Source organism: Filicampus tigris, chromosome 7, assembly GCF_054856515.1.
Source record: "Filicampus tigris isolate MCC_2025a chromosome 7, RoL_Ftig_1.0, whole genome shotgun sequence".
NCBI lineage: Eukaryota > Metazoa > Chordata > Actinopteri > Syngnathiformes > Syngnathidae > Filicampus > Filicampus tigris.
The window spans coordinates 19437739-19465399 of record NC_141223.1 but is presented as its reverse complement, the minus strand read 5'-3'; the positions used below and the strand labels follow the sequence as shown (position 1 = coordinate 19465399).

Here is a 27661-nt window from a genome sequence, read left to right as displayed (position 1 = left end):
TGTACCCAAAGCAAATGGCCATTGGCTTATTATTGTGAGACATCAAACTGAACAGGTGTTGTGTATGAGGGGGAGTCATTTACATTGACTCTTGCCTCCCTTTGCAACTCACCTCTCCACCGTGGCCGTCAAAAATCCCAAAAATGGACGGGTGGCTCTTGTTGACGACGTCGGCGAGAACATCGTAGCGGTCCTCCATGTGGTCTCGCCGCCCTTGGATGGAATACACGGCGACGTTGTGGCTCTTCAACTCCCACGTCTTGGCGAAGTCGGCGTCCAGGACGTCCAGGCCGCCGAAGCGCTCGTTCTGCATCATCTCGGCCACTTTCCCCTTGACCATCTTGACAGCGTCGCGGCTCGACTTGACGATGGTCTTCACTTCGTCCGTGTGGAAGAAGTAACTCCATAATGCCAGGCTGATGCACAGTAGGAACAAGGTCTCCGGTCGGAACAGAAAATAACGCATGATACGACCTAACAGGGACAGCAGGGTCATCGTATCCTCTATCATTTATTATGGTTTTAAACGCGTGGGGGGATTGCGGCAGGTTGTGCGCGCTTACGCCGGCCGATTTCACTCCATGGCTGGCGTGTGCGGCGAGGAGCGGTCGTTAAGAAACAGGTTCATTTAACCCAGAAGCTGGACACCCGAAGAAGAAACGACACCTTGGTTCGAGTGTTATTCCACCGATGTGTTCGAGCCGACCACTTCAGCGTTCAACCCCACAGTGAAAGACGTTGACCATTTGGGGGTTCGGCAAGTCCACCACGCCGGAGTTCGACGAAGACAGCGTACCGGTCAGGGGTCGAGCTATGGAGGCGTCTGTTCTTTTGGCCAGGCAAGTGACTGTCCCCCGTTCCTCAAAATAGCAGCGTGTTGTGCGTCCTCACATTCCCAGCTGCCACACTGGCTTCGACCGAACAGCGAACCGAACACTGCTGCTGAGTGGAATACTTGGGCCGTGATGCCTTCATGTACACCAAGTTATCTAAAGTTTCACACCGGCAGCTGCTACCACAAAATGTAATAACCTAATTTATGATGATAATTACTTAATGACGATGACTGTCTTTCCTGAAAGTTAGATATAAACCATACAAAAAGAAATAGAAATAGCCATCGTGATATAAAATGAAAGCAAATCCACACCAAAGAAACATGAGTTGTTCACATACAAAGTAATAATTGTTCCACAGTGGATCTACAGATAAAACTTGTACTCTGATATTTATTTGACAGATAATAGACAGACAAATAGCTTTGAAAATCATAAGTACCAGTCGCCATATGCACATCACTCTAATCCATTATTTATCAAACATAAAATATTAAAAGTTTATTATTTAGTTGATTTTAATATATTAAAAACAGCGTTCAAGGATAATTACCAATACATATTCCCCCCATAAAGTTTGAAATGAGTAAAAAACAACTATTTGAAAGCAAGAGAAGTCTTTAGAATACCAAGATTTTGAAATAAGGGATGGAAATGAGTGTTGCAAAGTTTGGAACAAGTTACCTCAACAATGAGTCATGATTAAATCAAGAGTTTCAGATAATTATGAAATAAGAGAATTACAATTGTACTTTTTAACTGACTTTGGTCTATTTCTTTGAATAGAAAAACCAAAAGTGAAATTTAGGTGGGAAATGAAGCATTAAAAAAAGATTCATTCTCCTCTCTGCTCATTTTCATTCAAATTGTGTGTCTTTGTGTAAACCTCTGTTTTTTTATTTTATTTTATGTAATAAATAAATTATAATAACTTACAAGATCTTTCTAACCATAGTCGTACCATAGTTGAATCAACGTAATTAACAACATAAAAGCTGCGCAGTAATCAGTGTGCACTGTGCACTGTGGTTTAAACACGCCCATACACACACACACACACACGCACACACCCCCGCACACACCCCCCCACACACACGCACACACGCACACACAGTCACACGCACACGCAACTAGGTGCGGATATTTCCGATTATCTTGAATGCCTCCTTCTTACAGTCAAGCAGGTGATCGTACTGAGTTTGACAGGCAACGCTTTGCCCCGATTGAAAGTACTTTTCAACCCATGTGATAGATATTTGATTCTAATGTATATGTTCTATTGGAAATCATCCCTGCTATTTTTCAGTGTTTTAATTCAGTCAATGTTTGGCTCGTTTCCTTCAGGCGCACGCAAGGCAGCTTCGGGTCCTCAAGCGTTGTGTGACGACACAGCCTCTCTCCACGGACCTCGAAGGAAGAACGTGGAGCTGAAAGTGTGTGTAGAGTCTCGTGGGGTTTTTTTCACTAAGGTTAGTAAGTATCTTTGCTCGATATTTACTAGAGTTTCGGCTTTCGTGATTTCTAGTGTTCATTATCTTAACGGTTTTTTTCACCAATGTCTCTCGGTTTACCCATCAGAACTAGTGGTAGAGCTGTTAATGCTAATGCTAATGCTAATGCTTGTGGGAAGTCTTTGACACTATAGCAAGAGCCAGTTTTTCAGTGGTCTTACAGCTTTGTCACTGGTTTTAATCGTCCGGAAGTGATTGTCCACTCATTCATGATTTTGCAATATTATTTAGTTTAAGGGCGTCCGGCGTAAAAACTGTGCCAAACTAATTATGGCAGATGACTCGCTGGGGTGACTCTTGTTAGGATCAGTCAAAAAGTCACAGCATCAACATCAACAACAACAACAACAAACACAACAACAAAAACTCTTGATTGTGTCCGTAGGGTTCCTCACGAGACTTCCAGGTTATCAACGATGGAGTACATGCAGGCTGTTGCCACAAGCACTCAGGGAAATATGTAAGTAATAAACCTCTGGGTGATAAACCTGTAAAGAAAAATCTCAGATTTTTTTTCTTTAACAACAATGCTGTTTTTAAACGAATGTCTGTTTTGTCTTTTATTTCCTTCTTTTTTTGTTTATAAGTAAAGCAAAGCACAATGACATAATTCAAAACAAGTTTTCCTTTTGTCCCTCCTTTCCCTTTTTCTGATATTGCGAGACCAAACAATCCTTGATTCAGGTTTTCCCATTAACTTTTAAATTAAGGGGAGGCTCAAGACATACCTTTTTAGTTTGGCTTTTAAATAATTGCTTTTACTGTTTGTATTTTGGACTATTTTTATCCAATCTTACTGTTTTATAGTTCTTAGCTTCTTTTATTGTTTTGTCTTTTAGCTCCATTGTTTGGCTCCATAGGTTGTTTTTTTTTAGCTCCAGTGTTTTTTATGTTCCTCATGGTGGGCCTCCGCGCTTGGAGGTGTGGCTGGCCTTCCTGCACTATGTTTAGGGCCTGCCCCAGTTTATGTGGCCCGGGGGTCTCTGTGAATGTGGCGCTCCCCGTGGCCATGGGCTGTCATTCCTCTCAGCGTGGATGAGCTCCCCTTGGGTACTCTTTCCTCATATGGTTTCTCTGTGCCTTGCCATGTCTTTTTTGTGTATATTGCGAGAGAGGGAGGGAAGGAAGGTGGGAGTTGGTCTTATTTTTATGTTGTAAATGTAGTTTGATGTTTTTATTGTACAGCACTTTGAGTTGCTTTTTTATGTCAAAAGTGCTATATAAGTAACGCTGTTGATTTGATTTGAACTTCTTCTTTTGTTTATAGGTAAAGCAAAGCACAATGACATTACTCAAAACAAGTTTTCCTTTTTTCCCGCCTTTCCCTTTAACTTGCATCAATTTACAAAGAAATAATAGCAATAAATATTTTTTCTTCATAGATAATGTTGGGAAAAATGAATTGTGATTAAAAATATGTACATAAACATGATCTTTAAATGAATTAGAAATTCATATATACAATCTTTTAACATCTTAAAATGAGCTGTCAAACTGTATGGCTCAGATGTTGCCAGCTTTCTCTTTTGGTCTTTTCTTGTACAGATGAGGCAAGGTGACCTCGGCAAAATCTTTCTTGGAAGCACAAAGCACACATCTGAGTCAAAGGTTTCCAACATGTCGATCAATGATTGCTCTTGTAACAAATAAATGGGCAGCATCTCCTTCCGTGATTGCCTTCGACTTGGCTCTTTTCTAATAATACGGAGGCCCAACATGACAAGGAATCCGCTAATGTTGTCTGTTTCTTATCAGGAATTACAGTCATTAGTTGCTTTTTTAAAAAATAGTCGCAATACCGGTGGGAAAAGTTGCTAAATATACCCACCAAATCGCTAATTTGAGAACAGTGACTGTTCCAGCTCCTCTCTTCACAGATGCACTTTGAATTACGGAAGCCGAAAAATAATACCGATTTTTTTTTTTTTTTTTTTTTTTTTTAATGACACAAATTAACTCCATTTAAATTATAAAAGTGTTTAAAATGAACCAGGCCTGGTTGTCTCTGCGCATTAATACACAATAAAAAAATACTAAATCAATATCTATTAAAGTCTACATACTTTATAGTCATTTCTCTTATGTTGCAACAGTCCCAAGAGTTATGTTAGCATACCATTAGAAGGTTGAAAGCCATCATAGATATTGGTTGACTCAACTTGCATGAATCTTGCTCATGTTATATTCCAATTTTCCCAGCCTGTGCTGCACTTGTGGCGTCCCAATTCCTCCCAACCCGGCCAATATGTGCGTGCCCTGTCTGCGCACTCAGGTAGACATCTCGGAAGGAATTCCCAAACAAGTGACCGTGCATTTCTGCAAGCAATGTGAACGGTTTGTCCTTTTTTCTAATTTGTTTATTTATTTATTTATTTTTTAATTAACCCTAAATTGATCCTATGAATCATGGACTCAAAACAACATTGCTGTGTTGAATCTGCCTTCTCTTTGCAGGTACCTGCAGCCTCCAGCCACGTGGGTTCAGTGTGCTCTGGAGTCCAGGGAGCTGCTAACCCTTTGTCTGAAAAAAATTAAAGGCTCTATGACCAAAGTACGTTTCAATTTTACTGACATTTCCGGTGACATATTGACAGTTATATATGTCAAAGATTCCTGGTAACTGGGAGGGCTGGCAGTGAGTGAATTGTGCTGTTTGAATACACAAATGCAGTTTGCAGTATTTCATGCATTCGCAACACCTATCTTCTAGGTGCGTCTTATTGATGCTGGCTTCCTGTGGACAGAGCCTCACTCAAAAAGGATTAAGATGAAACTTACCATACAGAAGGAGGTAATGATACATTCTGGCACTTTAGAGGGCTCAATTATTGACTATTCTCATACTTTGGCCAAGCATAAATATACCCTATTGGTATTCATGCTTATTGAGCACCAGAGCCACGAAAAGCAAGTTATTACATCTGTGGTGACATTTTACAGAAAAACAATATGGCGGTAACTTATTTGTGCCTCGTATTCTTGCGCTGCTTCCAAAGCTTGTGCATTGCGTGCCATTCATAATTTCAAAATGTCATCTGATTCAGGGCTGTTGGAAACCAAGGACCCTCTGTATATTGCGACAAACACAAAACAAACATTTCTCCAGAACTCCATTGAACGAAGCTTACCCAAAAACGATCACAACATTAATTTTCCATTCATCAATTTTCAATACTACTTAACCCTTTTCAGGTTTGTGAGGAAATTAATTTGTCTATACTATGAAAGACTGCATGTAAAAATGTATACCTGCAATGAGGAGTGTTGAGGATATGGTCAAGTTACAAAAATTGAAATAGTACTCAATGTTTTTTATTTTCATGTATTTTCCTTACTAAATGAAGAGGTGAGAACAGAAAATGTTTAGCGCTCGTAGTGATGACTACTGTGCACCATGCTATCAGAGCAGATGGCCTAACCTGTAGCTATATCTTTGGCCTCCCCAGGTGATGAACGGTGCCATCCTACAACAAGTCTTTGTGGTGGAGTTTGTCATCCAGCCTCAAATGTGCGACGACTGCCACCGCGTGGAGGCCAAGGACTTCTGGAAGGCCGTGGTTCAAGTTAGACAGAAGGTAAGTGATTGTGAGCTACCAAGATCACCGTTTCTCTGTCAAAAAGGTGGCTTTTCTTAATGCTGGATCAGTGGAGTTGAATGCTAAAATGTTCAGTCTATATAAATTACACAAAAAAAACGTATATTTCCACTGCAATAGATCCTATTAAGATGCTTTTTCAGAATCTACAAATGTACAAATGTTTTGATGCGGCCATTATATTTTGGCTGTACTGTTTTTCTGCTGCTCTTTATTTGCAACAGACTCTTCACAAAAAGACATTCTACTATCTGGAGCAGCTAATCCTCAAGCACAAGCTCCACCAGAATACGCTCAACATCAAAGAAATTCATGGTGTGGTTTGTACATTTACATTATTTATTTAAATGGCATGCTGTTTTATTAGCTAATGTGATACTAGTACCGCCAGTGGTACTTGGGCTCCCTCTAGTGGTACATAAAAGAATCCCTGAATTATTATTTTTTTCTGAGCACAATGTTACAGTGGCTTAAAGAGGGTAGTCAGCCCCAAAATGTACCTGTACAATATGTTCTATGCGCCTCCACTAATATAAACACGGCATTCTGATTAATATTGCTTTTGTGTAATATGAGTTAAGCTAAGCAGTAAAATCCACCTGTTTTTATCCATCTCAGGGGGCGGCCATTTTAAGTACTATTATGAAGCCGGTCAGCTTCTCTACCACCAGGCTAAGCAAGTTTTTCTTGGGGAAACATCACAGTATGGCTTTCCACAGTAATTTCCTATATATTTTACTCAAACTGTGTATTTACGGTTTGCAGTCATTGCATTGTTTTTTTTTCTTTATACGGAACTTATGAGTTTGGTGCGTGGCTGGTTGTGTCAGTGTGGAACATCGAGCTATCAAGCTGATGGCTATTTATTGCTGGGACGCAAATTTTCGATAGCTAACATTAGCATTGTAGTTTTGATATGAGCATAGAAAGCTACTTACTAGTCCATCAGGACTGGAGCCAATGTCGGTTTGAAATGCCTCCTCGTCTTTGAGCTCACGCCAGCGATTGAAAGCCGGGCCAGTGTTTATCATTGAATCTTCTTTTATCCGAGAGACCCCCCTTTTCTTTTGTTTCTTTCGTTTCTTCGGACAAAACGTCATACCTAGTGTTTCTTAAACTTTTTAAGTGCAATACATTTTAATGGAATCATTATGTCAGTACTGTTTTAATTTTTCTATATTTAAGTGCAGTGTTTGTGTTCAAACAGTAATTTTAGAGTGGCTTGCAATAATATAACAATACTTTTTTTTAGGAGGGAAAAACTCTGGCTCATTTTATATGAACACTACTTATTACGTTACTGTTTGGTTATAAAGGTTATTATGTTGGTCAAAATGGTGGTACTTGGTGAGACATTTTTGAGCTGGTATTTGGAGTAAAAATATGGAGACAATATGCACAATGTAGCATAAGGTATGGCAGATTTATTTATATAGTGTATTTCATACGTAAGGCAACTTAATTGTGCTATACATGATTACAAGTATGTTTAAAAACTTCTCCATATCTGAAAGTATTTGCGATACAATGTGGCATCCATCTTCCCCTATGTCTTTGTTGTGTTTCTCATTGGCTCTGCACCAGTTGATGTTTTTGCTTCTTTCTGTCTCAGAGGGCATCGATTTCTATTATGGCTCCAAGCAGCACGCGCAGAAGATGGTTGACTTCCTCCAGTGCACCGTGCCGTGCAGGTGAGCAACGTAAACAAACAAGGGCCTACCCGGCGGTAGGTAAACATTTCACTTATTTATTCCCCTTGCGGCTGTGGAGACTAGACATGGATCTAGCTTACTGATGGTTTACCTGAGCACCTTAAAAAGCCAATATGCCTTTTGATTTAACAGAAAAGAGTAATACACAGATGGTGTCCAATTGATTTTCATATCCTGTCAAATCAATAAGGTTCTTGACGAATAGATAACCCCCAAAAGTTTAAGCAGTGCACGAGAAAACGTTCTTATGTATATCTTCCATCGGAAATGAATATCAAGGATGCTTTTAACTAAGGGTGCCCCGATCTGATATTTGTATCGGATAACGGTCCAAAAACCAGTATCGGATTTTATCGGTCAATATCCCAAATCGCTGATATTAGCACTCATAGGTAAGCAGTTCATTCCACAATCCTCTCCTGGTCTGGTATCCATCAGCGTCTGAATCTAGAATGTGAAACTCATGTGATCAAAGCAACCACTCCTGTGAAGGAGCTAAAGAAGCTCCTTTGAATTGAATGAATTTGAGCCATTGCATAAAATTTGTCTCACTGTTCCAATACTTTTGGATGGAAGTCTACACAGAGATACTAAGATAGTTAGTTACCATGTTAATTTTTAGAGCATTTTTAGAGCCATGTGCTAGTCCTTTTACGGGCCTCTTGGTTCGCCAGATTTGGGGGTGCACTCCATGCAGATGTGGCAATAGAAAGGAATTATAGGTTGCGCATTACAATCAGCCGAAGTAGAGGGCCAATATCAATATTTTTAATAAATATTAAAGCTTACGGCAAAAAAAAAAAAAAAAAGTGCACTCACTGCTGGCATTCACTTGAATGTGAGCCGTAGCCGAGGCGAATTTAAATTTAATCAAGGGGCCACTCAAAATTATGATGATTAACTATACATTTTCTTTCATTGTGTGCGATATAACTTGCAACTTTTCTGAGCCCTCTGAATTTGGTCTGCAAATAATCTGTCTTTGCTCAAATCTAAAGGTCAAAGGTGTCCCAGCGTCTCATCTCCCATGACATCCATTCAAACACATACAACTACAAGAGCACGTACTCCATGGAGATAGTACCTGTTTGCAAGGTATATACGTACACTCACACCAGCACAAGTTTCCCTTACGGTTAGGGGGGAATTGAGAAAAATCTGATCAGTATCCATCATACCTTGACTTTAAAACAGATTTGTTTGGAGAAAGTAACAATGGCTTGTATGTTGAAATGTAGAAGGTAATGCAAAAGGATTAAGCTCCCCGCTACAAAAGTATTGGAACAGTAAAACGCTCTCGACTGAAAAAAATTGGATTTGACAGCACAAGATAAATGTCTCAGTATATCATTATAAATAATTTGTATAGCACTTTTTATACTTAAAGAAAAAAGAAAGACCAAGTTCTTCACAGAATAGGTCATACCGGACTACCACACATTAGAGCCGTCTTTGGGTGGGAAAAACAAATTATTATGCAGGGAGAGAGAGAAAGATGCTGAACAATGAATTTGAGCCATTGCATAAAATTTGTCTCACTGTTCCAATACTTTTGGATGGAAGTCTACACAGAGATACTAAGATGGTTAGTTACCATGTTAATTTTTAGAGCATTTTAGTGTGCAGCCTTTTTCAGTTCAACAATTTGACAGACCTCACTTTGACACTGACTCCTGTTGCCAGGACAACGTCGTGTGCTTGTCGCCGCGGCTGGCGCAGAGCCTGGGGAACATGGGTCAAGTGTGTGTGTGCGTCCGTGTCACCAGCACCATCCACCTCATCGACCCAAACACCCTACAGAGTAAGTCCAGGTTGCTTTTAGGCCAACTAATGTTATTTGTTATTTGCATTGGGACACATACAGGACACCTGCCGATATCGATATTTTATGGGGTTTATGTTCAACGGTGGTGCCTTGACGTACCTAACTTGAGTTTGTCAAGATGTGATTTCAAAATACGATTTATCTCAGTGTAGTTTACTTCGTCACTTTGTTGTGAAACTCCTCTTGGTTTATGTCTGTATTAAGATGCCCACTGGTGTCACACACTAGAAGGAGCACTGTGAGGCTGGAATGGGTTAATAGCATTATTTCCATTTGGGTTGAATGATTTTCAAAAGTTATCAAACTGCAATTTCTTTTTATTTTTTATTTATTTATTTTTTCTACACCTCTCAATGTTTTGATTGCAATTTAATATGTGATTAATTTTTCAAGGTCCTCTCTCCATGTAATTTTCAACAAACACACGCAATAAATTAATCTGCATTGCAATATCAGATGTTTGCTTTTAACTAGAGTCTTATTTACTAGTATTTTTGCTTTTTTAATTATTTTGATAGCATCCAACAGTGCATTCCATTCAGTGAAATTTGGATAATAAACCAAGATCTTTTTTATTTTCAGCTCAACACGCATTTTTTTCAAAGGGTCCAAAACATTCTACCCAGCCAAACCCAAAGAGCTAATTTTGATGCAACAATGCCAACGGATCTGTGGCTTTGTCCCTTCAACTTTTCATGTTTCATGAAACAATGACATGTAAAAGTGGACTACACTTCTCAAGTATTGAATTTATCTACACTGAAAAAAAAGGTGGTTGAAAGTTACCGAATTTTATTTCATCAAGTTGTTGCACAAAATAAAATCATCTGTATCCAGATACATTTTTAAAGTAAATTTATAGTCTGCTGGATTCAGAAGATTTCATTTTGCGCAACCACACAAAATAAAATTGTATAAATGATGCACAACCTACCAACTGACCAAATTTAAGCGCCCTTCCCCACCAAAATTGCAGCCTTTGCAATTAAACAAAATTGTAAAATTGCATTGTACAAGATTGCAATGTTGAGTTGAATTCGATTAATTGTTGAGCCCTAATTTCCATTCATTCTAGTGGGGAAAGATGACCTGAAATACAAGTGATTTTGGTTACAAGCAGGGTAACGGAACAAGTTAAACTCTTAAGCCACTGTACTTACATTCTGCACCGTCGCATGTCAGAAAGGAAAGCCAGTTTACTGAATGCCGGGCGGACAGTAAACACAATGAGCAGTGCACACTCATGCAGGAGCTGCTGTCGCCCACATCTCAGGCCCAGAAACTCAGGCAGACTTGTGTCTTATGCTACTCCACCAGGCCTCGCCTCTTAAAGGCACTTATCCAACATGCACATACGACAATGTATACAGTGTTTTCTATACATTTTATCATCGCTATTTTTGGGTGTGTTGAAATATGTTAACAATGTGTTTCAAAATGCAAATGTGTTTACACTTAACATAAAGTCATGAATATATGGTGTCTGTATCATGGATTTGGAGGTGTGTCCCAATACTTTTGTCCATACTGTGTACCAGTGAACCAGATGCTTGCTAAGATGATAGTCAGTCAGTCTGCGGGCCACGTGGCATCTATGGCCATCCACGTTGCCATCTTCCATGTGCTTCCAGTCACGACACAGTATGAAGCGCAGGGGAGGAGGGCTAGACAGCAATCATATTTGTTATGCGAGCCGTCATCGCTCGTTAGGGGCAAGGCGGCTCAGGGGAGAGCTGCCTAATCAGTGAAAGTATGGCGGCAATTAGCCGGCGTGCTATTTTCCCTTTTCTTTCCGGTGTAATCTGGCGGTGTCCCTCAGTGGAATTTTGACATTTTGAAAGGTGCATGCGCGTTATTAATTACTCTTCAAAGGCCACAACGTTTTCGTTACAGAATGCAGAAATGGCCTCAAGGCTCATGTTTTTTTCTTGGTAATTAAAGATTTTTCTCACTACCCCCACGCCCACCCCCGTCCCCCCCATATTTGCTTGTGTTGACCTTCTTTCCTCTACTAATTGCTTTGATTTCTTATTCTGGTGCTATGTGAAAGGGTAACAGTTTAAGCGAGTTAAACAGTGCATTACAATTGATTTATTTATTTTATATCTTGTCATAACAATGGTCGACTGGTTAGCACGTCCGCCTCACAGTGCAGAGGTCGTGGGTTGGAATCCAGTCCCAGAGTTTGCATGTTCTCCCCGTGCATGCGTGGGTTTTCTCCGGGTACTCCGGTTTCCTCCCACTTTCCAAAAACATGCGTGGTAGGTTTACTGAACATTCTAAATTGTCCCTAGGTATGCTTGTGAGTGTGAATGTTTGTCTCTGTGCGCCCTGCGATTGGCTGGCAACCACTTTGGGGTGTCCCCCGCCTACTGCCCAAAGATAGCTGAGATAGGCTCCAGTACGCTCGCGACCCTTGTGAGGAGAAGCATAGTAAGCCACATAATTGGAGTCTCACTGCTTTGTCGGGTCACTAATGTCGCACTATTATGTCGCTTATTATATAATAAATCATTTTCTCTCACTCACAGTTGCCGAAGTTGATGGTAGCACATACTGGCGCCATCCCTTCAACAGCCTCTGTAACCCACGGCAACTGGAGGAGTTTATCGTTATGGATATTGACATCATCAGAGACCAGAAGCTGGCTGCTGGAGCTGGCATGAGGTCCAATAAGGTGAGCGGGGTTGTTTGTGTGTGGCAGCACAACAGACTGCATTATGGGGGGGAGTGTCGGGGGGGCATTGCTATTCTCTTGGAAGCAAAATCAATAATAAGCCATTACATTATTCCTGAACCTGCATGTGGGATTTAAGCCAGCATGATAGGAGTGTTTTTGTATTGATTTCACACGGAATAATGGGGTTTGCCGTGACACAGCTCTCAGAATGCATTATTATTATTATTATTATTATTATTATTGATGCTTCTGTCACAGTAAATTAGAGAAAGAAAGCAGCATTTTACTGGGTGTTTATATTAGCATTTCGTTAGAGGTGTTCCACCATAGGAAACTATGGACATAATTTGTTGCAGCTACATTCACAAAATCGTGACTGAAGATACAGACCATGTTTTAACTAACTTCATAAGTGAACTCTTAATTTCCGATGCACATGAGGATTTGCCCGTGTGTTATACTGCCACAGTGTAGCGCCAACTACTGACGAGGAGGAGTAAAAAAAACAAACAAAAAAAACATTTTGCCCTATCTATCATGACTGTGATCAAGAGCCTTGCCACGTACCTAATACCTTGGAAAAAGGCGGTATCGACCCGTTACTGATACCTGGTTTTGGTACTTGCACATTTCCAACCTTTTCAAATCATTTTGACTGGTCTTTCAAGATCCACAAAACACTGTTCTGTAACAATATAAGCACAGAACCTACGGGACAAAAAACGTCCGCTCTCCTCCGAAAAAATAAGTCAAATTTTACATTTGACAAACTTTACAAACTCTTTGCATGCTATTTAGTAGTAGTATTTAGTAGTGTGTGCATGCATCATGCCGTGTATGTGTACGTGTGTGGGTATGTTATGTATGTACATTGTCGTCGCTTCAATCTACTTCACTTCTAAATTTAAATAATATCTCTCATCTTTTCTTTCTTTTGCGACACTTTTGTGATTTAATGTGACTGTCGAATTTCCAGAGGTGTTTACAAGGGTCAAGCATTGTTTTGATACACGTGATCTCATCCAAAAGAGACCCCATGCGCCCATCTGCTGGCCATAATTTAAAGATCAACCAGAGTTGGCCACGACTTTCTTTCCCCATTCCCATAAAAAAACATGGCTGATGGCAATTGACGTCGACGGTGCTCCTCGTTAGGATTCCCGTTTCCGCCATTTAATGTCAACAACGCTCAAAGAGTTAATTGTTGCATGTAGCGGAAATAGGTAGGAGAACAGGCGGAATGTTTTGCCGTGGGAGCGTCAGAGGGGTTTCTGGCATCATGCGTAAAGTTAGTTTTGGTGTGGCAATCACCTGGGTGTTATAATAAATGCAGTTGCTATTTGGCTTGTTCTTCCGAAACTGCAACGCTTCACAATGTGTGGGCTCCTCCTCGTGATGTGTGAAATAATCACTGCCCAAGTACAGTTTAGTTGTATTTAACTGTCAAGCTGAATATGTTTCCATTTACTTCTTAACTCATTCACTGCCACTGATGAATTTACTTGTCTTTTCACAGTCCAGCCATTCAATCCCAGGAATTTATATTTTTTCAAATTTTTTTCAAACATTAGTGTAAAAGAGTGTCTGAAAAATGTCTTTGGGATTGATTGAGTTAAGAACCATTTGTGTACTTAGGTACAGTTTTCACTAGTGATGTTCCAAAGTGAGATCGGCCGATACCGATTCCGATCACATGGAATATCTGTATATTTTTCCATTTATTTATGGTGACTGCTATTATGCAATATTATCTGGAAAAAAACAGCCATATTATTGCCATCATTTTGACAAAAATCTATATATATTTTCAAAAGCATGAAGAAATACAAAACCGTTGCTGGCACAATACAACAATTACTCAGTCACAAAGATAACTGAAAAATTTAAATTTACCAGCTTTTAGTAACACAGTTTTTAACATCAAAATAATCAGCAGTCTCAAAAGACTTAATTATGCAAAAAATTAAATAAATAACATGCCACCTAAACATTGCATGGTTCATAAAAAATAGTCACATGCAGGCTTCACTTGGAGTTCCTAAATTGAAACGACTCAGGAACTTTATTGTCTTGTGCATAGACAAACTATCTTGTGCATTTGTCAACGAGAAAAAAGTCACTGTTAATCTGTTTGTGAATTATAAAATGATATAGTGGGTCCGTTGCCCTCAAGTGACCTACAATGCGTCTCCCTGTGGCAATAATGCCACTTATACTGCGCTGCCTGCCCTGACTTGATTCAATGCAGTGAGCCTCGTAAACTCACCATCATCTCCCAATTGCTTGTTCTTCAAATGTCCGATTAAGTTGAAACTTTTGGCCATGCTCCCCGCGCGAGGTATCCTTTCATGGCATATACAGTATTACAAGACACAAACTCCACACACACACCGCAGACAATGCTATGTTCACACCAAATGCGGAATATTCGATCAAAGCCTTTTATTGGCGATCAAAACATCCGATCACCCACAGATCATACTTCGCAGCCTTGTGTTGCGTCCCTCCCCTCTGCTCGCAGCGGAGGCACGGCTGGGTTAGGGAGCCTTTCTGGCGGCGCGTTTCAATTGGAGTCAATTTAGCTCGCGCGAGCGGGCGCGGTTGCGTGCAGGGCGGCAATGGAGAGACATCGCGTATTAAACAAATCAACTTTTTTGCCATTTCGTCTCTCTGCACCCAAGCACGAGCTGCGGGTGATCAGATGTTTTGATCTGCAATAAAAGGCTTTGATCGAATATTCCGATCACATAATTTTTCACGAAAATCGTCCGATCATGATCGGTGCCTGATCGATCGGAGCATCCCTAGTTTTCACTTTACTTACGTAAATAGCATTTTAACTAAACCAGTATTTAGTTTTTAAAATGTTCCTGTATTTAAATATTCATGTTGAAATTGCATAATGTTACAATCAGTAATTATAAATATGCTACATAGGAACATAAGCTCATTTTTGATAAACACATAGGCATACAGTGCTATGTATTTTAATGCTGATCATGATGGTGGGACTTTGAGAGATGAGATCTTTTTAGGAGGTACTTGGTGTTTGAAAAACACAAGTCACTAACACACACATTGGCTATGGGACGGTGCCAGTTAACTCCCACTGATTCTCCGCCCTCCGCGCGTTACAGCACACGCTGGCCGAGCTGTGGGTACAGAAGACTTCCGAGATGGACACCTGTCAGCAGTACCACTGTCGCACATTCCTGGGCCACCTGCTCAACATTGGAGACCTGGTCATGGGGTGAGCACTGATGGGTGATGACAGTTCCTCTCCATTGGAGGAAAAGAGTGATTACAGGTTGCCATTTTGTGTCCGACAGGTATGACTTTGCCAATTCCAACGTCAACGACGAGTTCCTGAATAAGATGAACCCTCATCATGTACCTGATGTGGTGGGTGTCAACTCACCGAAATGCTGCAACATCTTTTTTGCTTTATACTGCCCCCTTGTGCAGAAAACGCAGTACTGATGCATGCACTTTCAGTTATTCAAATATCAATGGGACTCTTAAAGGTGCTGATCAAGAAGAGCTTTGACCGCAGTCGCAGAGTGAGACGCAGGAACTGGAAACTTCAGGAGATGGACAAAGATAGAGAGGGCATGGATACAGATGATGAGAGGTACCCCAGTGCGGTATCATTTTTAAAACTGAAAGATGGCTCCAGAATGGAGTCATTTGAAATTGCAAGCCTACTATTTTTGGTTTCTGCTGGCTGGCAATACTGGACTTCTCTTAACATTACATTTGTGTCCTCAGACAATTCCAGGACTTCCTGGAGGACCTGGAGGAGGATGAGGCTCTGAGGAAGAATGTTAACATCTACAGAGGTGAGCAGCTGTTTTTTTTTTTTTTTTTGTGTGTGTATTATTTCAAGTCATTCTTGAAACTGAACTGGACTCAGTGTGATTCAAGTTTATTTACACATTGCACATTGTCTCTCATGATCTATTACTATTCAATATTCATTTCAGATGCCTCAAAGATCCCGGTGGAGAGCGACACCGATGACGATGGAGCACCATGCATCTCCTTGGCAGAAATGCTGGAGGAGCTCAGTCTCTCGGACGCCACGGGAGGCGAGGGGGCCGACATGATAGAGTAGACGTCACAAGTGCTGATAAAGCCACAGCGCAAGAGTTGAGCTCAAGCTTCTCATTACTAGTAACTAGCAGAATGAGACTTCACCGAAACACATTGTTCTGTGTAATGCAGTTACTGAGCTCATTAGAGCTTCTGTCTGCACTTTCCCTAAAGAACGTTATCACCAATTAAAAATCATGCAATATTTTAAATAAGTGGGACTGTCACTCATGCTTAAAAATTTCAACAATAAATATTTATCCATATGCAAACTACTTTGAGATGCCTTGCTTGAAACGTCCACCAGAGAGTGCCGTAGCATCAAAGGCAAGTGAGCAATTTGGTGCGCAACATTCAATTGAGGTCAGTACTCCAACATTGGCTATAATGCTTCAAATTAATGGAGTTTTAGCGCTGTGAAGTACGATGTGATACTGTGTACTAAAAAAGATTCCATTTGACAAATAAAATAAAGACCCAAAGAAAGGTGAATTTTGATGGTTTTTATTTTGTGTGGGTTTTTTTGCCATTCTTCAGACAGAGTTCCGTTTTTGTCTCGTCTTTTTTTTCTCCTAATGACAATGCTTTACTTTTTTTTCCACTGGAGTCAATTTCAACTTCCTAGTCTTCACTTTAAATATTCTACACGTTGCTTACTTCATGTCATCTGTGATTATTTTTCTCACCTTTTTTCTGTACTCCTTGTTGAGGCGCTCCGTTTGGATTACCTGGAGTGATAAAATTTCAAAGCAAAAACGAAACATTTGTAGAGTAAAATAGAGGGACAGAGATAAATCTTGAGTTATTTGTTTATGTGTCTGCAATGACAGGGTTATACACAACAGCAGCAGCCATATTTAAATAATTTTTCAAAAGCCAAAGAAAATGCAAAACACAGACCTGCCAATCCTTTAATTATATTTTAAATGATTTGTTGGGTGACACAATTACTTTAGTGTGACTTAAGGTGTAGTTCCCCCCCCTAAATGTTTTCAATCAAATACTGACCCATAAGACAAGGCAAAATCAATTCCAGCAGTTCCACTGTATTTTACTAGGAGGTAACTTGCACTTCCCGATCTGCTCAATTAACATGATCACAGTGACTGACAGTCAGTTAAAACTCCTCTTTGCATATCACCTGATCGTGAACCAGAACCTTGAGTCTATCTCTGGTGTAGGAAAACAAATGACAACATTGTAATGTCAAAAATAAAAACAGAAAATGGCATGCTTCTCGTTGAGAGCATGGCTGGATGCCATTCAAATAAGATGACTTAAGTGCCATGTTGGTGCTCCTATATATGTACAAAATTAGTTTAAGACAGGGGGTTGACAAAGGTGCCTTAACGACACAATTGTAGTAGGATATAGGATAGTTCATTTAATTTTTTTGCGTGGAAGGACTGAGATAATGAACTATGGTTGTGATCTAGTAGTTGAGGAATGAACCAGTGAAATATGTTTGACACTCTACCTTGAGGATTGAGGAAGAAGGGAGTGTTAGTGCACCCCCCCACCCCCCTCCCAAAACCTGAACTGTTATTTGATCTTGGGAAAGTGAATGAAGCAAATCGCATGGGTGGTTCTGAGTGGGGACGGGGACATCTCTAACAATGTTAAAGGGAGGTGCAGCATTTTGTTTTTCTCCTTCACCCACCTCTCCCTGCTATCTTTGCATGTGTGCAAACTTGAGCCCTTGTACCCTCCTACACCCTTCACGCTAAATTTGTAGTCGCACTCGACTCAGCATGTTCACAGCGTTGCTGTTATTTTGCTATCCAACTTGTTTTCTCTCTAAACCAAAACACAAAGACACACTTCGGCTGTGAGAAAAAAAATGAAGCCTAATGTTAAATTGAAGTTTGCTTAAACACAGTCAAACAAGAGTGTGCAGTGTGTGTGTTTTGGATTCAATGAAATGAAAATACTAAATACTTTACACAGGTTTGATCGGGTGACCGTAAACCGCAAAATAAGACATTACCACAAACTTGTTCACTCCAGGTACATTCTGTGCTGCCATCATTAAAGTGGAAGTCAACCCTTACATTTTCTTGACAAGAATATGTTCTATGCAGGCCCACTAGTCGAATCGTTGCATTCTGATTAATATTGCATTTGTGGAATATGAGTTAAGCAGTAAAATCCACCCGTTTTTAGCCATCTCAGGAGGCGGCCGTTTTGTCCCTTCTGTCGACTGAAAATCCCAATACCCGCACGTGTACGCTTGTACCCCTCATTTGCGCGTTCCCGCCGAGGATATTAGTGTGTAGGGTGTCCCAATTCTGGGAAGTGCTGTGTCGCGCCGCCCCTTTTACGCCCTTGTTCCACACTTCGGACCATGGCCCCTTAACCGAAGCATATTACCCATAATTCATTGCGGATTTGACCAACATAGTGGGAAACTGATGACATTCAGTGGAATTGCTGTACCTATGTTGAAAAATGTCTCTTCAGGTGTAAATATCCAATTATTACATAGTTTATCTATGCGCATGTGTAATTTCAATTGATGTTTTGACGTCACCATTTACCCGTTACCATTTACCTACGTGTTTTGTTCTAGATTAGCTGCCATACTTAGCAACCTTCTGCGCATGCGCCACATATCGAGCAGAAATCGCAAATAGTCCAAATAATGGAGCCATGGCTCCCATCGACTGGAAGGCCGACTGAGTTTTACTTTACTGCATTTTAATATAATTTTCTACAGCAAAAATGCCAAAACAAAACCCGTCCCGCCATGCTCGCTGACACAGGGGAATAAATCGATGACGTCACACGCAGTGTCCCAATTCTGGAATTTTTGTACACTTGTACCCTGCGCCCTCAAACCCTTCGTGCACTTCGACTACGTGTGCACCTCAGCGAAGACCATGGGTGCAAGTGTGGGTATTGGGATTTGGCCAGAGTGACATCACAGTTGCTCAGGGCTGCTCAGGTAACGACCAATCACAGCTCCCTTGTTTTCTGTAGCTGAGCCATAATTGGTCATTACCTGAGCCCTAAGAAAATGTCATTTTCAGTTGACAGCAAGTGGCAAAATGGCACCCCCCTGAGATGGACGAAAAGAGGTGGATTTGACTGCTGAACTCATTGTCCACAAACAAAATATTCATCAGAATGCCATGTTTCGACTAGTGTGCCTGCATAGAAAATATTCTTGTAAAGAAATTTTGGAGTTGACTTCAACTTTAATAATACAAGGATTCACGGCACATAGTAAAAAAAATATCTCAATATTTTTCCAATATTCTAAAATAATTTGGGGGTCTTTTAGGGAGGTGTGGGGCCGATTTCATGCAAGAGTAAAGCCCTGGCTGCAAAACGCAGTTCGCGATGTGGCTCATTGATGCATGAACCTTAAATGTTTGACTCCTCCCATGAATTCTCGACATCTAAGTGCCTTCCTTTTGCTTATTTTTTGTGTGAAACTATTTCCATTGGCGGTTTAAATGATGTGCCGTCTTATAACGTCACATTTTAAAAACACGTAATTTCACATTGAAAATTACTATGACTTGACTGAAACCTAACCATATGGGGAATGTGCTCTCTGCTGGGGACATCCATCCATCCATTATCGATACCATTTATCCTCACAAGGGTCACGGGGCGTGCTGGAGCCTATCCCAGCTGTCTTCGGGCAGTAGGCGGGGGACACCCCGAATTGGTTGCCAGCCAATCGCAGGGCACACAGAGACAAACATCACACCTAGGGGCAATTTAGAGAGTCCAATCAACTTACCATGCATGTTTTTGGAATGTGGGAGGAAACCGGAGTACCCGGAGAAAACCCACGCAGGCACGGGGAGAACATGCAAACTCCACACAGGGACCTCTGAACTGTGAGGCGGACGTGCTAACCAGTCGACCACCGACATTTTTTTTTTTTTTTTTATGCTAACACTGACTATATATTCAACCGCCTTATTGTACATAACATAATTGAAATGCCCCACCTAAGAGATTTGTTTCTTGTTTAGTTGCACAAGTTATGGTCATGTTATTTTGGGGAGGAAACAGCTTGTCTCTGACAGTGTTAGATCTTTATTTCACTATAGCACAGAAGGCAAGACCACCTCATCCCCTGCCTCCAGGCCACAGCAGTGTGAACCTGTGCGTGACTGTTTGGCCGTGGTGGCGCTGCCTGTGTTTACATATCAATAATGTATGTTGTTGTTGTTGTCAAGGTACTAGGAACTGAGTCGGTCAGCAATGTGTGCAGCTGGTGAGGTAAGATTTCCCAACTGTCTTCTTGTGACAAAGCAAACTAATACCTCACTTACTGCTCACGCGGTATAGTTTGCAAGTTAATATACTTTAACTCTGTGAAGCCGCTAAAGTGTAGTGTTATTTTTTTCTCATAAAAATACCGAGCAAAAATACTTGGTATTTTATTGTGGCTCGAACGGAGTTATACTCATATCTTAAGGCACCACTGTCCAAGTTATTTGCAGAGCTCACTGCGGCGCATCCTCAGCATCTGGGTGGCTGCAGCACCGCTCACGGCGGCGTGTGCGGAGAGGATGCGGCACGCAAAAGTTTCCAGGTACGTTCAAATGCCTCTGTAAAGTACATTACTGTTAAAAGTCCGTTTGTTTTGCTTGTGGATTTGCGCCTGTCAGCCAGGTGAGCTGCTGTTGCGGTGGTGATGGTGGTGGAGCATATAGCCACGCAGCCAGTGGGTGTGGTGTCGTCTGCAGTCTCTCTGCACGTCTTACCACATGTAGGCTTGACACAAACTGGCGAGGCAGCCTTTTCTCCCTCCTGGTGCACCGCGCACAAGGTAGCAGCGCAGCAGCAAACCGACCGCGATCAGCGCTTATAAATAAGACGTCATAACTAACCTACGTCATTGCCTTCGAGGTGAGTGGCTGGTTTGATCATTTAACACTACATGCTTCCAATGATCATCATTATCATTTAACCCTTAGTGTTTGCGGGTCTGTGGCACCCACGTTCAGTTTTTATTTATAAAGACAAAAAAAACAAAAATAGACCCAAGGCATATCAGAAATCTCCTCATGGTGATAACACACTATTATGGGATTTTTTTAAAAATCACATTTTATTTTAAAAAAGGAGTAGAACATTCATTCATAAATGTGATCTAACAAAGGTAAAGGGCAAATATTAAGAATGTTTGCTGTTCATATGACTTGCGATTGGGATGTAGTAAACATCTGTTGAGTATTTTTGACAGAAAATGATTTGATTGTGTTGTTTTAAAAACCCAAACCTAGCGGGTCCACCAGACCCATCAGCACTGACTGAGTGACAAAAATACGATCACCTTATAAGGCTTAAATACGGCAATTTGTAAACGTAATTTAGACTATATAAAAATACTACGCATATTGCGACTCAAACGTATGAAAATTGACATTTGTATGACTGTAGAGTGATAAAATGTTTAAAAAGAGTTTTCTGAGTTGATAGTAAATTCTAGAACACGCGCACCTGATGGCCACACCCCCTCGCAACTCAACTCGCAGCTTTGAAAGCCACATCATTTAATAAGTTGACTTTATATTGGTGTTTCATTACAATAAACGCCCTAAGACTTTTCTGGTGTGTATAATTTGTATGCGGGACTGTCAGTTATCGAAAAGAGTTTCTGTGACAGAGATATTTATTTTACCTCTGATTTAGATAAATAAGGTAACCAAATTTCCTTCAGTATATCATACAGGGTAGTTCGACACCAATGCTATACTAAAACCACTATAAATAAATAAATAAAGTGGTTAATAATTTTGAATACATGAACATTGTTAAATAGTTTCAAACTGTCATGTTGCCTGACAAATTCGTGAATCCTAAAATAAAGCATTTGCACCTTTGCTTTGAAAAGATGCAATAGCAGTAGTAAGGATTTGACATTTCTGTCTGAATTCCTAATTCACTTTTCAAAGAAATTTTGTTCAGAAATTGCAATTTTCTGAACATTATACAGTATGATAAACCTGATATTGTTTATTGTAACACAGATAATTTATTGCTTTCATTTTGAAATAATAATCGCATAAGCAATTGTAATATTAAAGAGGAAAGCTGCAATCAGATTATTTTCCAAAATCATTCAGCCCAGAATGGGTGTTTGCATATGTGCCCTGTATCGTCCGGCAACCAGTCCGGGATGTACCCTGCCTCTTACCCAAAGTCAGCTATCGGCTCCAGCTCACCCACAGCCATATTGAGGATAAGCAGCATGGATAGATGGGTAACCATAACTTGGACAAAGCTTTAACCCTTGCACGAGCTTGTGCAGATGTACCTAATGAAGTGTCTGCTCACTGTGTGTAGATGTACCAAGGCAAGTGATGAGTTCATTGCGTTTATCCCCTTGAGTTTAATTTCCTCAGCGTTTACACACACACAGAAACACCCAAATACGCGCACCCACTTATCTCACTTGTTTCTGTATTTATAGTCCATGCGGTCAGATTTGTGTTTTTCTTTTCTGCCATTTCCTCATCTCACATCACTCATACCATGAGCTAAGAGTTATGCACTATGATGTTAATCTACTTCTCGCTTAAAGTCGGGTTAGGCACAGCAGCGATAGTGATAATCTAGTGAATTTCTGGGATAGCAGTTTAATAATGAGTCCGCATGATTAAAGTGTTGCAGGCATATTCGATTGGTGTTCTGTGGCAAACTGTAAATTGAACACATATTATCACATTAGCAGCTGTGACGAGGCAAACAAAGAAGTTTTACAACAACTGTAAATGACTCAGTATGCTGCAGTCATGTTTTTCGCTGTGGATAAAAAAAATAGGCCTGTAAATTTTGGCATATTGTCTATCTACATGTGTTGATGCACTGTTTGTGTTCAAATATATGTTGCATACAAAGATATAACACTACCACATAAATGCTATTCGTCAGCCCATCTATGGGGTTTTGTATTGTTGGTTAGCATCAAGCTAAGCAGACTTTAGTAAGGTAAAAAGCTATGTGGTTGTTTTAAATACACAACGTGTACTTCTTTGTTTTATGTGTTTTTTTTGTTTTTGTTTTTTTTCATATGAAAAGTGAAAAAAAAAATTCCCAAATTGGACAAATGTGTTTTTCACAGGACAGCGATGATTTAATAGCTTGAAGCCTTCTTTTTGAAGAGCTGTTCACTATCTGTCAAATTGCTGCTTGATGTGAAGTTGAGTTCATTGGAGCCATCTAGCACTTGTATCGCAAATTTTTGCTTGCAAGTCAAAGCATTAAAAAAAAAAAAAAAAAAAAAAAAATCAGCGGACGGGTCATATCTTGAAAAACTGGTGAAGATCTGGTCACTCATAATTAAAGGCACCACTGTACCTGTAGGCATGGCAATTCCCTGAGAAATTCCATATGAATGCTAACTTAATGAATGAAAAATAGAGAATCTTTGTATTCAATCCATCCAGCAGGATGACCTTCAAGAACCTGAGGGAGTACCTGGCCTGGCTGTACTACCAGTACCTTCTGGTCACCGGCATCTACGTACTGGAGCCTTGGGAAAAGTCCATCTTCAACTCGGTCCTGTTCTCGGCCGTCGCCATGGTGATCTACACCTCCTACGTCTTTGTGCCCATCCACGTGCGCCTGGCGCTGGAGTTCCTCTCCGGCATCTGCGGCGGCCAGCAAGAGAGCACCATGGCCCTCATGAACTGAAATGGGTCGTAATTACCTCCAGACACCACATTCACTTCATAAAGACAGGAATCGATTGATTAAGAATTAACTCAATTGTGTGGAAATGATTATCGACTAATCACATTTTGAAGTGATTGAGACGCCGTTTGATTCACTCGACTTGTTTGCTGTGTAAAGAAGAGCAACATGACGTCAGCTTTGGGAAGTTGAGCTACATCCACACTGTGGCGACACCGGCAATCTTATTCTGCTCAATGAAACGCGGGAACACTCAGAACAACAATTTGACGACTATTGATCAAAGGTAATCAAATGCCCATCTCAACTTTAAACCAAAGCTGTCTGTCCTCCGAGCGAATCCGATGAAGATTACAATGTTTTTCAAGCATAAACACCCCCGTGTGGTATTAGACTCATAACAGCCATTTCACAGCCTCACTGTGAGCTGTCGTTTTTTTCTTTTTCGGTTTCAGCACATTACGCCTTGTGTAAGCTCATGCATTCCGTTTGTTTTGCCTGAGAGGGTATGTCAAGCTCCACTCGCTACATGTACCCAAAACCCCAATGGTTAATCGTGGGGCCCATTTTGAGCTCCATTGCTAACCAAAACAGCACCACATATTGAAGCACATTGACAGTCTTTCAGAGGAATGAAAATTGTAAACGAGGATCCCTTGCACTGCACTCAAGAGCAAACAGCCTTTTTAGCTACTATGCTGACCTGATTGCTCCACAATGTTATGTTTTGTGAAAAGTCCTGCTCAGTCTGCTCAGGTTCTTGCTGTTTCTCTGCATTTCCAAGTAATACATGTAATTAGGATAGAGACAGAGCCCTTAAGCAAATAGTGATAAACAGCAAGTAATTGATGCCCCCCTAAAGTGTTTGCAATTGACTATATTATATCATTTATACAGTAAATATTCCACAAACTGTTACCTTTAAAAGAAATGGCTGATAGGTGATTTGATTTGGGTGGGAAGTAGTGGAAATGCGCAAGAAACTCTCCATAACAACACAGGCTAAATTTATCTTGTACCTGACATACAGAGATTGAAATTGGGTAGTTTTACAGCAAGTAAGAGAGGATGCGTAAAAACAAACAAACAAACAACAACTGTGAAAAGGTGCAAACGTCTGGGAAATGATTGTGGCCTTTTTTAATTCAATTTTTATACTCTGTGGAACCACCATTCAACTCTGTTACTAACCAAAACGGGAGCACCCACTGAAAGATTAAGTTGCGGAGACTTAGATTCTGCTCAGCATTGACGGTGATGTTACGACAATTAGTGTTTCAGTAGACTCGAACATGGTCACTTCACAGTGTTGTATGGCTTCATGTTTATTTGTTCCACCCAGTCTGCCTCTGTTCTTTCTCCGCATTTCCACATAATAAGTAAAAATAATAATAATAATAAATAAATAAATAAATAAATAAATAAATAAAAGGAACACGCTCAAGGCCTTCACCCATCTGCATCTAAGTAAATTAATACCCCTGGAATTAGGGTATACCATAATGTTATCCATTTTTGGGCCACTTGATGGACAAACAAGGATGGTCTCCTCATTCCTCACATATGCTTGACTGCTTCATGATTTTGTATTAGAATCCCTTTTTATTTAAAGTCCCTGTAAAGTGAAACAAATAATGTACTTCAAATTTTGTTAACAACCCTGCAAAACTTAAATAACAACACAAAAAAATCATCAAGTCTATAAAATGAAATGAGGCTTCAAAATTGTGAAAATTCAAGTTGTCTCTGCTTTCTTAGGATCTTTTTTTATGCCTGCACGTCCCTACGTTTTGAGCCAGGAATTTATCATCCTGGGTCGTTGAGGCGAAAAGCGCTAGCCACCAGCTAGCTCATGACCTAGCTTACGACCTAGATCTCGTGGTTCCTCACAGGCGGCAGGCTCGTGTCACCCACTTGCTAAGGAAATTGATTAACAATACATAGATGTTCTGTAAATTGCGGCATCCCGGGAAGACGCATTTTCATGGTGTACGACTATATGTGTAGCTTTAGTGGTAGAAATTGCGCCAGATAGCCACTGATGCGAATGAAGGTGCTCCAGTTCTTATATAGTCGGTTGGAAAGGGGTGATCATGCCGGTTGTCCTAGTGCGGCAGTGGGTGCCGTTTTAGCCATATACAAAAAACAATTCTGGAAATGGTGGCAAACAGTTTAACGCTGGATCTTCACAATTCAGAACTACATAGTTCGCTAAGAAATATCTTCAAACATGTAGAATGTATTTAGAAACATACAAAAACAAAATTCACTTTACAGGGTTTTCAATGTTCCATGCACTGTTATGCTAAATTAAAGAAGGAAAAGCTACTAAATGAATCCAAAGCGGTTCAAAGTTGGCTGTGGAATGTTTGCTTTTGGATAAGCGGGAAAGAGTCCACTACGATGATGATACCAACGTGTGCCGTGAGCCCTACCTCCATCCCTCTAGTGTTTTAACTGCCGGTATGCCAAGAAGTTGTGCTCGCCACTGAGCACCAGCAAATATTGATTCAGCACGCCCCTTGTACTGTACGAGTGGGGTTTGGCTTTCGCTTTGATAAGGCTTTACTTAATCTGCGGCTAACTCAGCCCAAAAGGGGAATGTTTTTTTTTGGGCGCATGCCGCAGCTTTAAGAGGCCTGCATGAAAAGCAAAGCTCCGCTCGCCCTATAGTTGGTCTACAAGGGGTTCTCAAAACTTTTGGTTCCAAAGACCTCCTCATAATCCTGATGCAAATCAAGCATTACTACTATGTGTATCCCTGAATGCTGTGAAAATTAAAAAGCCGCCTCTTTTTTAGGAAAATAAAAATCATAATTTTATGGGAGCCAATTTAGTTATTCCATGACTGTAAGGTTTTATAAAGTACAATATTATAGAGTGCTATTTTTATTGTTAAAAAGAACGTGTGAAAATGTTTTTGTTTTTTTTTCTGGAGAGAATGGAATGAATTACAGTGTAACTATTTTTAAATGTTAAAAAAATAGTTTTTGTTTTCCTTTTATTTTTTACTTTTAGGGGAAATCGCTTATTGGCACTATATGCCCGCTTATTTAAGAGTTTTTAGGAATTACAAAAAAAAAAATCACACATCATACAAGAGCTTTTATTTTATGTTTTTTTTTGTGTGGGGTGGGGGCATCAGTCCATTTTGCCGACCTCTGTTTGAGAACCTCTGCTGTAGCCAACAGACGTGTCAGTAGTGGCGTATTTTTCTGCTTTTTAATCACACACTTGTATGATTTTTGTGCTTGTTGATTGCATGTTATTTATACAAAGTTCTATATTTATATACATAGACTGTACTGGTAAATGCTTGGCTGGTTTCAATGTCAATTACCACACTTTTTTGTTTTTAATATTTATGTTCTCTTGTGGCCATGAAACAACACCGTACAGTTTGCACCAACTTCATGTACTTTGTTACACATGTATCATGAATAAAGAGTTTGTTTTGTTTTTTTAAATCACCAAATCAAAAATAAAGAAATTCAAAACTTCTCTTGTCCGTCTCATTTGCAGTAACTAGGCAGCAGTCACTGGGTCTTTCTTTAAAAAACAAGCACGTTGCTGGCATAATAGAGTTGATTCACACAACAACAGAGCAAGTCGCCAAACCCGTTCTCGGCTGGTGATGGTTATGGTTATAAATGAAAAGCCTCATGGGCTTCACTTTCTACTCCACTATGTTATCGGCACATGCTGCAGTGTATGCAGGGGCGGAGCCAGCAGTGAATTATTTATCCA

At 40.3% G+C, this 27661-nt stretch overlaps 3 protein-coding genes across 4 annotated transcripts in view; 2 read left to right on the top strand and 1 right to left on the bottom strand.

Annotated features, from left to right (window-relative positions):
* Window positions 1–949, bottom strand: part of ppm1lb (protein phosphatase, Mg2+/Mn2+ dependent, 1Lb) — a 59406-nt gene extending 58457 nt beyond the window's left edge. Inside the window, exon 1 of the mRNA XM_086036322.1 lies at window positions 113–949. Within this exon, the coding sequence (XP_085892448.1) occupies window positions 113–511 (399 nt within the window). The 5' untranslated portion in view covers window positions 512–949. The remainder of the gene's footprint in view (window positions 1–112) is intronic.
* nmd3 (NMD3 ribosome export adaptor) lies at window positions 528–16744 on the top strand. 2 transcript variants are annotated; one of them, XM_086036317.1, is made up of 17 exons: window positions 528–839; window positions 2181–2305; window positions 2733–2807; window positions 4547–4681; window positions 4802–4898; window positions 5058–5138; window positions 5794–5922; window positions 6168–6258; window positions 7556–7634; window positions 8654–8750; window positions 9339–9456; window positions 12012–12157; window positions 15298–15410; window positions 15490–15562; window positions 15685–15791; window positions 15929–15999; window positions 16144–16744. In XM_086036317.1, the coding sequence occupies exons 3-17, from the start codon at window positions 2764–2766 to the stop codon at window positions 16272–16274; spliced, it is 1512 nt and encodes a 503-aa protein (XP_085892443.1). In that variant the 5' UTR covers window positions 528–839; window positions 2181–2305; window positions 2733–2763; the 3' UTR covers window positions 16275–16744. The 2 variants fall into 2 exon arrangements, with proteins under 2 accessions (XP_085892443.1, XP_085892442.1); XM_086036316.1 differs by lacking the exon at window positions 528–839 and adding an exon at window positions 2021–2065.
* A 3749-nt stretch (window positions 16745–20493) lies between these two features.
* On the top strand, window positions 20494–27415 carry sptssb (serine palmitoyltransferase, small subunit B). Its single transcript, XM_086036741.1, has 2 exons — window positions 20494–21124; window positions 23668–27415. The coding sequence occupies exon 2, from the start codon at window positions 23672–23674 to the stop codon at window positions 23912–23914; it is 243 nt and encodes an 80-aa protein (XP_085892867.1). The 5' UTR covers window positions 20494–21124; window positions 23668–23671; the 3' UTR covers window positions 23915–27415.
* Window positions 27416–27661: the final 246 nt, after the last annotated feature.